Genomic DNA, 13019 nt, shown 5'->3' on the forward strand with positions numbered 1-13019 from the left:
CAAAAGTGTTCCGGAGGGGAACGTCGAACCACTAAAGGTTCCGTATGGGAGAAGCTACTCATAAAGTGACGCTAGGTGACGCTTCAGTCAAGTGATGCTTCACTCAGCTTATTAAAAAGCTTATTAAAGTGTTATTTTCATACATGTACTTTGTATTGTTTTTGTTTTCCGTCACCATAATCAACACAAGTTTTAGGAGTACACTACTCCTATAAACTTGTGTTTATTCAGCTCACAGCCACGCTTCAATAGATACACAACATGACAAACAAACTAAACAAATCAGCCTTTATTGAGCTTTGTGAAGAACTGAACTCCACAGACTATTTTTCCTTTTTAAACTGTGTCCTCTGGCATTGTTCTTTCAATGCTCTATGTTTACTCACAGAAGCAAAGTGGTAAAGCATTTAAGAGTAGTTTAGGGTGGAAGGAAGATAAGAAACATTAAAATAGTACAAATTATAAACCAAATGATAGATAGATAGATAGATAGATAGATAGATAGATAGATAGATAGATAGATAGATAGATAGATAGATAGATAGATAGATAGATAGATAGATAGATAGATGAAACCGTGAATTTAATCATTTAATCTGCCATTCACAGTGGACAAATGCACAGCAGCCGCGCTGCATTTACCTTTAATTTAGTTTTTGCTTTGCAGAACGATACAATTCTAAAGTAATGTCGCCACCCAGAGGCTAAACTTTATAACGTAAGAACATTTTGTTAGTTGAATGTCAGGTGGGTAAAGAATTATATAATATGGTTTGATTCCTTATTTTTCATCTTTAAAAAAAATATATATATCTTTGTTTCATATCTTGTTAAGATTAAAAAAAATTACAATCATTTGCATACATCATAAAGTTATGTGCAAACCTCAAACCTGCTGTCCACATCTAAGTCTGTGTGCAGGAGGGTGATTTTCAGGGAAAATACAAGCTTATGAAGCTACATTTGTTGTCATAGCAACGGAGACATCGGTGTCCATTGTTATTCTTTCATCGGGGCCATTCTCATTTTTCTCTCTCATCTCTGAGCTGCTGTTGTCCTCTGAGTCTGAGGTCAGCCAGCGGTGAATGTCGCCATGGAACGGTAGGTCTAATTTGCATCCAAAAGTGCTTTTATGGACCCTCTCTCTCTCCCCATAAAACAGTCAAACAGGTTAATTCCCATGTCACTGTAACTCAATAGGATAGTGTATCCACGCGGTGCCACAAGGAGGAATGCTTAGACAGTCTGCGCAGATAACATCACAACTCTTTTTGTTGCGTGAATGTGGTGCCTCATGTTTCCACAGGCATCCCTTCTGATCCTGACATGATGAAATAATCCTGGCAGTGAATGGACGAGTATGTGTGAGGGAGAAAACCGAAAACCAAACAAAGTCAGAGAAACACTAAAGAAGTTTAAGTTTGCAATGAGAGACTCTGTCAACCAGTTTCCTTTTATCATGGGAACTCTGAGTAAGCATATCTTCTTTCTTTTTTTAAGGAACAAGGGTAAACAATAAATATTGATTTGTGGTACACCAGTCTTCTTCATCAGTTAACGTTTATTTAAAAAAAAATAAAAGCAATCATTTATCAGATAAAGCTCTTCATAGCTCTTCATTTCTCATTTGTTTTATTTAATTTCTCTCGTTTTAGTCCCTTGTTATTTATCACTTTAATTTAAAAATGTGTTACCTGGTGCAAATCAATTTGCCTTGCTGGGAGGAGGCTATTTCTTCCTGTGTGGATTGTTCACTGGTACATTTTCATTAATTTCAACATTGGCCCTAATTTCCCAAAATGTTCCAAAAATAATTTCACATCTAAACTGCAGGACATTGACGAACCAGTAATTATTTTGCTGGAAAATCCATCTTTTATGCTGCTTCATTCAACTCAGGGTCGTGTGTTTGCTGGGGCTGACCACAGTCACTTGTCTTTCCCAGGCCGACACAAACATTTTGAAGCATTTAAACCAGTTAGATTCAAACGCATGTTATTGTACTGTAAGAAGACAGGGAGAACAGACTGCGAAGCGCAACCAGGGGCCCTTTCTCTATGAGGTGAGTGGCCTCACCATTTACAGCCCTACAGCCCAAACTTTATTTAAAATTTTCACCTTTATCATGGGCTAAACATCTACTTACTTCACGCACCACCATGATGTGTCACATGGTAATTAAATGTGAGTTTTAATAACAACGATTTAGCCTTGAGTCTTATTATATTAATCAGTTTTCAATCTCAACTAAATGTTACTTTAGTCAACAAATGATGACACTTCTGGAGCACGGTGTGTAATGGTTAGCAGTCTTGCTTGTTTTCCAAAAGCATGAATATGCTTTCTTCTGTACTCTGATTTCTTCTCACGGACAAAGAAAAGATCCAAAAGCATTGGATGAGTTGATTTCTCTAAATTCAAAGTTATATGATGTCGTCTGCTCCTGTGTTTGTCTTGTGATTATTTGTTTTGTGTTCGATTTGAGAGACGGTCTGTCCAGGTTATACCTTGTCTTTCTCCCATTGCAAGCAGCTGCATCACGAGCCTGCTTCAGTGTCAAACAATTAAACAAATACACTCATATGGATCTGAAGACACAGGCCATAGTGCAGAGGTGCAAACAGCCACTGTCCACTGGTCAGATGAGGTGAAAACATGAAAGTTGAACTAAAATCATAATGAATTTTGAGTTGACTACAATTTTAGGAGTTTAATTGTAGAGTGGCCCCTCCTGATAGCGTCACGCTTGACTGACGCCTGCAGCTGGATGTCGTATCTGTTCTCTCTTTCATTACCAGCCCTCCCACCTCCAGGTCAGGGGCCAAACACATTAACCTTGAGATCTGCACTCATATCAAGTTTCTGAAAAAGTAACACATAGCATCAGCTTGCAAATGTATTTCTTAAGTGATTCATACCAGCTGCATTGCTAAATTTAACAACCTGCATGCTTGTTTTCTGCACATCTGGTGAAATTATTAGGACCAGCTTCGTGCCACCATTAAAAAAAAAAAGCACCCACACACAATTAACACTTTCCCTATGCAAGCAGCAGGTTGTGCATCAGCATCAAAGGATTTACTGGAAGTGCATTTTTCCAGCTCGTATCCAAATCTTTCACCATGCTGACAGAAGTGGAGGGTGGAAGCTGGAGGGGGAAAGTCCCTCCCTGCCATCAGCCTCTGTATGGGCTGGACCAGCATCCGATCCAGACGAGCTGTCAGCCAATGACCGGAGGAGGTGCAGATGCAGGCAGAGGAGGAGAAGACTCTGCGAACCGGTTGACTTTTTACAGGGACAGACAGTCAGACACTGAGCGCAGGGTCTCCTTTTAATCTGCAAAATCTCTGCAAGCGCCTTCATCGCAATGGAGAGCAAAGTGGCAGATTTTTCTGGAAAATGGACGATGAAGTCCTCGGAAAACTTCGAGGAACTTTTGAAAGCGCTTGGTAAGTAGGAAAAAAATTAATTAATTAATACATGTTGCAATGGCATTGCTCGATCTCTCGTCCAATATGTCCTGTCGATGTGTATCTGTTTATCACACATTAAACATGCAGACTTTTTAAGTCTTTCATCCTGTTATAATTCAAGATTGGTACATATTGGGTTTTTTTTATTTACTCACCAACGAGTCAGGTCCATTGTTAATTTGCACGCAAATAAATAGGAACAAAGTCGACGTTTCTCGCTTTTCGAGACCTGTCAAACACTTTGCATGTGGAATTCTGATTTGCGCCTCTGTGGTCAATCTGCACATCCTGCAATGTTCCTGGGAATATTAAGCTTCATGATGCTGTGCAGTAACCAGTTTTAGGTTTTCCTTGAGTCAGAGGTCATGCATGGGCCATCCAGTGGCATCCATTAAAAATCTGAAGACAAATAGCCTGTGGAGGAATGTTAGATTAGACTCATCTGAAGCCGGGTCCTCCTCATGCGGTTGTAATTAGAGCCAGTGTAAACGGAACTAAGCCTTGACATGGGCCCCAGCAGCCAGCCAGCTCTGAGACTGGCTTTCCTCCACTGCCGGGGGCCTCTCTGGTCCAATCTGAGTCTGTGTGTGTGTGTGTGTGTGTGTGTGTGTGTGTGTGTGTGTGTGTGTGTGTGTGTGTGTGTGTGTGTGTGTGTGTGTGTGTGTGTGTGTGTGTGTGTGTGTGTGTGTGTGTGTGTGTGTGTGTGTGTGTGTGCGTGTGTGTGCACCTCCATGAGCAAATATGGTCTGAGCTGAACTCTCTGAAGATAATCCATCTCACATTTTGCCTCGAAATGGCAAAAAGTTAAATTGCCTCCAGAAAGTTCAGATTTATTTTACATCTCTGCAACAGACACTTACAAGTTAATTTGATCCATTCCACATACTTCTCGTTCAAATTCCTGTTGCATTTTTTATTTTTTTTTTCCCTTTGCTTGCAAATCCATGCATGGATTATTGAATCAGCCAGGCACAAGCCTATGGGACCAAGAGGTCAGGAGGCACTGGGTCTTTGTTTGACACGGTCCACATTTCTTGTCAAAATGTCATTCAGTCAACTGCATAGCGACACTATAGTGGTTAGAAAAACTCTAGTGTGATCACGAGCAGATGCAAAGGGCATAAACCAGTAGAAAGGCGTTCAGTATATGTGAAAACATGTGAAATGTACCTTTGGAACATTGCGTGTGTGTGTGTGTGTGTGTCTGTGTGTGGTTGTTTGTTTGTGTGTGTGCCCTGTTTTCAAAGTGTCCGTTCCCCTTCACCAAGTGTCAGCTGTGCTCAAGCTTCAACACCCGCACTGATGGGCAGATTAACCTCTCTTTAAGTTCGGTTTTGGAAAGTGTAGACATGAATAGTCATTATCCCAATTTCCTCTTTGTTTTTGCGAGAAAAAAAAGAAAAGGATCAAGTTTTATTGATAAACCTGTCCCCAACCTGATCCCTTCAATAAAATACATTGATGTAGTTTGCAAAACACTAATTCACAGTTGTGTCAGGTTTTAAGGAAAAAATGCCAGGACAAATGTCAAGTTAAACATAATCTTTTGCCAATGATTAAATGAGCTCAACTAATTTATCCAGTCCGTAATACTTTTGCTTTCGCAGAGCTGATGTTGAGCATTTCTCTACTGAAGAGGAGGTAAACTTCACTATTTACAGCCCTACAGCCCCAACGTTATTTAAAATTTTCACCTTTATCATGGGCTAACATCTACTTACTTCACGCACCACCATGATGTGTCACAAGTTAATTAAATGTGAGTTTTAATAACAACGATTTAGCCTTGAGTCTTATTATATTTATCAGTTTTCAATCTCAACTAAATTTAACTTTAGTCAACTAATGATGACACTTCTGGAGCATGGTGTGTAACGGTTAGCACTCTTGCTTGTTTTCCAAATGCATGAATATGCTTTCTTCTGTACTCTGATTTCTTCTCAAGGACAAAGAAAAGATCTTTAACTTTACTTTCTGAGCATCAGTGTGCCGGTTTTTGGAAAATTCCATCATTAGATGGAATTTGATGTAGTACACAGTACATCCTTTCTGAGCAATACTCAGAAGTTGCGGCCATTAATCTAAAACACGAATGCTTAAATCTTTTTTTTTTTCCCCCGTCATCCCAGATTCAAGAGAAGTCGAATGTACAATAATAATTTTCTTTGTGTGATCCACAGATTTAGTAACGTCACAGTGACCAGTCATTAACAGAGCCACACTGCTTTGTTTGCATGTTGAGTTGGGGTGTAAATCACATATGCTTTACATTACTGGCAGTAGTTCTGACTAATTTCATAAGATTCCAGAGTCATGTGGCTTTAGTAAATAGAACACAGTGGAAAATGTCAGCATGCACAGACTTGGAGCAAAGAAATTAAACTGGAACTGTTTCGAGATCAAAGCCGTGGTTGATTTAGAACATTTGTGATGAATCAAAGTGAGAAGACAGACTGGACACTGTGAAACACGAATTTCAGAAATTTCTTTGTACCTGTGTCATAAATGCTGCTGCTGAGCCTCAAACATCAGATGACGTAGATGCACTGAACAGAAACCAAGAAAAGATTTCCCTAGCCTTTCCCGCCCGCTCTGATTTCCATCCAAGCCTGAGCTCAGAGCGTTGGGAATTGGATTCATAACTGCGCCGCGCCGCGAATAAACTTTCATTAAAAACCACTGGTGCGCACAACTGTGGATATATTCATTCAACTCATAACCCCGCCACCAAGGCGCCGCGGCCGGTTTGACCTTTCTGTTCGTGCGCGTCCAGGTGTGAACATGTTCTTGAGGAAGATTGCGGTGACGGCGGCCTCCAGCCCGGCGGTGGAAATCACTCAGCAGGGGGAGAGTCTGTCCATCAAGACGTCCACTAGCGTCCGCACCACACACGTCTCCTTCACCGTGGGTCAGTCCTTCAGCGAGGCCACAGTGGATGGACGTCCCTGCACGGTACACTTTCACAAACCATCCCTGTATTTTGCCAAGCACATGCATACCAGGATTTGGCCGAGGGCAGCACAACTCACACACACACACACACACACAAAAAAAAAAAAAGAAAAACACATGGAAATCATTTTGAGTGAAACTCCAGAGTCGATAATACAGAGATCTGTTCTTCATTCCTTCATACTGTGTGAGTGATGAAGGACATTGCTTCTGACGGCCCATAAAAATGTTCTGACACGCAGCCGTCGGCACGCCGAGCAGTTTTTGACCAAACCCAAATCTCGCCGTAACCTTGGCACCCAAAATGTTTGAAATGATGTCAGTTGTTAATACTCTTCTCATGTGAATCCCCACAGAGTTTTCCAAAGTGGGAAACAGACAGAAAGATCAGCTGCGAACAGACTTTACAGAAAGGCGACGGGCCAAAGACGGCGTGGACCCGAGAGCTCACAAATGATGGGAAACTCATACTGGTAATTATTGCGAGTATAAAATGGTATAAAAAAAATAATAAAAAAACGTTCATATAATCCAGTCTGACTGCTTTACGGTACCAGCATACATGTTTTATAAGCCATAAAAAAAGTTTTAAGCAGGTTGTAAAACAAAAGCAAGAGTCTGAACTGAACAGCTTTATTAGATTGTATTTATGTTGCATTCATGCAGAAGGGAACTTGGAAAGAAGTTGCACCTCCTATGAAAACAAGTAAAAGGCGCACACACACACCCACACACACCCACACACCCACACACACACACACACACACACACACACACACACACACACACACACTCACACACACACACACACACACACACTCACACACACACACACACACACACACACACACACACACACACACACACACACACACACACACACACACACACACACACGCACACAAAAACTAAAACTGTGGATACATGACATACAAGTATTCTCAATATAATACAACAAATCATCTGACTGATGATCACTTGAATGTGTTGTTTTAATTAATTATTTGGGGTTTTTTTCACTTTCATTTTAACTGTCAGATAAAACTACTTGTCATTTAAAGTCACAAATCTTTCCGTGTTTCCAACTTTCCACTGTGAAATTTCCACTCTGCCATTGTTGGCTTGTGCTTTCCTCACTTGGAGTTTGGAACTTCCCCACTTCCCAGTTACGGATGGAGTCATCGTTTGCTCAGCCAGTGGCCACGCAAGATGAATAATTAGGGCGTTTACTCAGATATTTGTGTTTTCTAATGGTGAATTCATGACAAACTAAGAGGTGGGAAATGTCTCAATTCCCTTATGGAGAAAACGTATCCAAATTCAATTAAAATTGGGAGATTTCATCTGGAAAGTGAAATATTTGGAAGAGATCCCCGAAGCAGGTCTGGTGTCACATGGCCACAGTTCTGTTGACATTTAAGGAATATACTGTCTGCCCACTAATCTGTTGTTTTTGCTCAGACTGATAAATTACAACATTCCCTCTAACACTTCAATGAAACTTGCCTTTTGTGACTATATAGCTTTATAGCGCGAGTTCTTTTGATTAATTACACCGCCTCAGCTTGAAGGTGAATATTTCAGTCCTTTTAACAGGGACTTGATAACAAGAACAGCAAGGGAGAGAGTGATGTACATGAAGAGTATTGATTGGGGCTATTTAAACAACGCTCATCACTAAGTATTAGATTAATATTGCAGGAATGGTGCGTACATCCGTTTAATGGGATGTTACTGCATAAAACAAAACAACTCTCAACTTTATAGCTGCAAAGAGTTCCGGTAGAAGACCCAGTGGCAGAGGTAGAAAACAAACTTCATGATTTATTCTCAGTACACAAAATGATCGAGTTTGGAAGAGAGAAAGGTGAGTCATACAAAATGTACAATGGTTATACAGAATATCAAACATAACAACATAACAGGGCTTCACATGGGCAACAAATAATACTTTTTTTTAATAGATTTTACATGAAGATTAAAAAAAAAAAGTTGAAGTTATATATATTTGCAATTTGTTTGCTAAACAGTTCGTCTCAAAAACCTTTTGGGACCTGGAGAAAACCCATACATATTCAGATCAGAAGTATTGTATTCCACCAATCTCGACATAAGTGATGATGAACCAGCTCCACTTCTAAAATGACTTTTTGCACCTTAAAACCCAACTCACTGCACTTTGGCTCTTTGGAGCAGAGTAATCATGTGTCCTGGTGTTTTCATTTTGATGATTTAATGATCAACGTATGATTTGCTTACACGAACGTTTCTTAGCATAAAGTCACACTAAAAGTTGCCCCCTGTCCTTCTGTTGCTCTTTTCTTTCAGACAATGACTGCTGGGGATGTTGTCTGCACCAGAGTGTACGAGAGAGAATGAGGAAATCTTTTTCACTACCGTCCGTCACACAGTCCGTCTGTTTTGGTACATTTACCCGCTTCGCTTCACCTTTTTAACCCTCTTCGGCGCCGTTCAGTCGTCGCTCAACCTGTAGAAAAAGGCAGCAGCTGATACGGCAACTCCCTTTGTAACTTTATGTATTCATGAAAAGTCACACATTCCTTTTTTTTTTTTTTTTTTTTTTTTAACACACCATGTCTAAATCCTTTTTTAGTGATGTTAATAAACTGTTTTATACAAATTGACTTCTTTCTAATCCAGCTCTGGATGTTGCCTCCTCCCTGAACTGCCTATTCCCCTGTTGTTTACTTGCGTATCACTTTACATCGGCGTATGCCATTGGTACTCTCCCGATTGTTCCGCACCCTCTTCTCCCCTCCAGCTTTCCACATTCCTCGTCCTCTGCATGCTCTCTGTCATCACAGCGCACGACAGCATTGGCTCAATTAGTTTTGAAAACTCCTAAAGATGATTTACATTTTAAAAACCCTGCAACGGAGTGACACTTGGTAAAGGCGAAGGGGAAACAGGGAGTGGAGGGGAAAACGAGCCGGGGAAAGGGAGAGTGGCCATGAGAAAATTATTTCATAGCATCAGGAGAGGTTACGCTTCCTTTGCTCCCCTTCCCAGCTGAACCTACTTTAGTTTGTGCTCGATGAAACCCCACCTACTCCCTCCTCTCTCACTTTACATATACATACAAAGTGTTAAATAGCCTCCCGTCGGGCCGTGCAGGGAGATTTCCAGCTGTTTCCTCTCAAAACTCATTTTCCAACAGATCAGATGCATACAAAAATATACTAGTAATCTTCAAAAGCGAAATAGAACGCACCATTCGCAGAAGATGATAGTTTTGCAAGGATCCAGTCTCCAAATTCTTCTCCAGTACTCCACCGAAGCTCAACGGCTCCAGTTCAGTGCCAGACCGACTTCACCTTGCTGTGAAAAATGCTCCCTCGGGGTCTCTCAGCCACTTCCTGAGGGCAGTTCTGCTGCAGCGGTGATGATTTTTCCAGGTTTTCAAACGGCGCGCAGACAAGGACCCCTCTGAAGCCTTTCCTAGTTTAGATACACAAATGCCGAGTCGGCAGCGGGTGGACGAAGACTCCAGCAGGATGAACTTTCTCTTGTGTGTTTGCTTGCAGCAGAAAGTTCAGTGGGCTCGTACTGAAGTGGCAGTCCTGCAATCCCCATTCAGAGTAAAGATGAATTGTAATCACAGGTTTTTGTGGTGTATAGTTTGTATATTATGTCTATATTATGTGTGCTTGCACGTTACAATATGAGAAACTGTCTATACGCATTCTGTCCTGTGTCACCACTGCTGCACTCGAGTTGCACACTTTATCGAACCCCTTGGGGAACCTCTGGGCAAATTGTTTTATCCAATACAACTACACGTAATTGGAGCAGTGGGCTGCCACAGTGCAGGATTCAAGTGTGTAACTCAGAGACTCACAGCGGTAACCTGGCAGCAGTGGGATTCAAACCTGCAAACCTCCAAACACAAGCTTTCTTCTCTGACCTGTATGGCTAGATTGACTGAAGGACTCCACTGGGACCATTAACCTTCAGACCTGATGCTCAAAAAGCCCCTCTGAAATACTGAAAATGACCCACTCAGGCACTTTAGGGTATTATCTAGTACAATAAGAGCTTAGTTAATCAACTTGAATCGTAAACAAAAATACAAAATGCTCACATTTTTCTCACTTCTATCACCCGATCACTTTATAATGTATTCCTTAAAATAAGCATACATTTTTTGATAAATCAGAATTATAAAGTTTGGTGAACTATTGAACTTTAGTAAGCTTGCATATGTCAATAAATAACAGCAACATTAGTTGATTTGCATATTATTTTTTATGCTGGGGTAATTATTCTGAAATACTTACGCCTTAGCCTTTTAATGTTGGATTTATTCATTGCTCCACTCATTGAGTTTTATTTTTGTCAGTGAAGATCAGCACAACTAACCCTAACCCCAAACCCTTCCATTTCTATATTGATCATATTGTTACTTCACTATAGTTTATGATAAGAATTACACACACAAAAATTATATTTTCCAATGTAAGACACAAAAATGTATTTCTTATATACTTTGATTCTTGCTGGCTGGCATATGTCAATAATTAACAGTAACATTGGTTAATTTGAATTATTCCATTTGTGCAAGATCAATTGAAGATGATCACTTCGTGTTCTTGCATAATTTCAAGAAGATTTGAAACTGAAACCTCAAAAAAGAGATAATTAAATGTTTTAAATGTAATACTGGGGAATAAAAATCCAACGATAGCGATCCAGCTAATGTAAAACAGTAAAAATGTGAAATTAAAAATGAAATTCAAAGGAGCGAAAGTTCAAGATGGCATAAAATCCATAGATACACATGATCAAACATGTGTTTTCATTCTTATTTAGTTGCATTTAAGCACCACACACAGTGTATTTCTGAGTGACAAAAGAGAGAGATTTCTTTTTCTTTCTTTTTTTTATGTGTAACTCAGTATGAATGTGTTACACAACCTCATGCATCCTGCATGTGCTTTTCTCTCACAGCCAGATTTTCAGTGGACTCGGTGAAACTCATGCTGTTGTGTAAGTGCACATCAAAACCGCAGCACATTAAGTGCACTCAGAGGGGATGGAAAGTTCCCCCTGCTATTTGCTCAATAAGAAAATTAACACACACACACACACACACGCACACACACACACGCACACACACACACACACACACACACACACACACCAACAACTAATTGTATCTCAATGACCTCTTTGACTAATGGTTGTAAGTCTGATTGGAGTAGTCTGTAGCGGTCCTTTTTAGTGGGGGTCACTTTCCACACACCGCCGAAGCCATTTCATTCCTCGGGCAGTGACGTCATGGAACCTTGGATTGCTTGATTGGTTGAGGAATGCTGTGGTTTTAGGAGCAGGAGGCAACCAGGTCTGGGAGGTTGATTTTTGGGCCATCTGGACCCGTCATGACAGGGCCCACTGGAGGAAATGATGAGTCACAGAGGTCAGCTGACAAACACAGACGCTGCTAAAAGAGGCCATGGAGACAAGTGGAGTGAACACGGCGTGCACGTTCAGGCAGACAAAACACAGGCAGAAATACACGATCGTTCAGTCGCAACACATTTCATAGCGGCAACGTTAGAAAAAGGGCAGCTGATGCATCGCTATCGATGCAATGTCCACTTCACCATCACTATATTTGCAATGCTTTCCATGGCGCCCCACAAAAATGCAAAAAAAAAAAAAAAAAGCGAGAGAAAACCTCAACTTACAAAAAGGACTGTATTATAGCTTTGCATCAGAGCGAACAAATCTGTCCAATATATTTATAAAATTGCCTCACAGTGTTTCTTAGCTCACAACAAAGTCTCCAAGGTTCTTGAATTGTCAGTCCAAGAAACACAAAGTGCAAAACTTTCTGATTTATTGGAATTTTGTAACAGAAAAAAGCAAAAAAAAAACCTTCTGACTGGACACACTAGAACAAGAGGAAGTTTGTGATTTGTTTTGGGTTTTTTTTTATTTAAAGCAACAACAATAACAACAGAATGACTATTAATAACAATATTAAGGCTTTCTAATCTCCTAAATACAATTTGATGTTATTTCGAGCCTCTCATTGCCAACATCATTACTTATTATGTCACATCTGAGTTTGCGTAAAGATGGAGGTGGAAATGTACAGTAGGCTATATTGTATGTGTGAACCTGTCATGCTGTATGTGTGCGTGACAGTTTGGCATGTGTGTCTGAAATTGAATCATATGACGGACGGTCCCCACCCATGTGACCCCATGTGACTTGTAGGGGAGTGTAGAAGGGCCAGGATGGAATTTATAAAGGGCATAGGGCAAAAAATGTGACTAAATTGCAGGACCAAGAGGTGAAATCCTTCCTTCGTACAGTGCGGCAATATTACCAACAGCAGAAGGAATGAGGAAAAAAGCCGTAAATAGAAACTGTAAAATGCATCATGCACATGAGTTTGAACTAGAATCGTATAAACAGCAGTCACGGTGCAACTATATTAACTCTAAAAACATCACTTGTGTGCATTTACATCCAACACCGACTCCTAGGAAATAAAAAGGGTTTCTAATGATATAACACAGCGATGGACAAAGTTGATGACTGTGGGAGCTGTCAGGTTAAAAGACA

The 13019-nt window shown here is 40.5% G+C and overlaps 1 protein-coding gene across 1 annotated transcript; it reads left to right on the forward strand.

Annotated features, from left to right (window-relative positions):
* Positions 1 to 3208: 3208 nt before the first annotated feature.
* On the forward strand, positions 3209 to 10120 carry crabp2b (cellular retinoic acid binding protein 2, b). Its single transcript, XM_080484896.1, has 4 exons — positions 3209 to 3449; positions 6247 to 6425; positions 6782 to 6898; positions 8754 to 10120. Exons 1-4 carry the CDS (start codon positions 3368 to 3370, stop codon positions 8802 to 8804), a joined length of 429 nt encoding a protein of 142 aa, XP_080341022.1. The 5' UTR covers positions 3209 to 3367; the 3' UTR covers positions 8805 to 10120.
* Positions 10121 to 13019: the final 2899 nt, after the last annotated feature.

The sequence above is a fragment of the Lipophrys pholis genome (assembly GCF_963383615.2).
Source record: "Lipophrys pholis genome assembly, chromosome: 17".
Taxonomy (NCBI): domain Eukaryota; kingdom Metazoa; phylum Chordata; class Actinopteri; order Blenniiformes; family Blenniidae; genus Lipophrys; species Lipophrys pholis.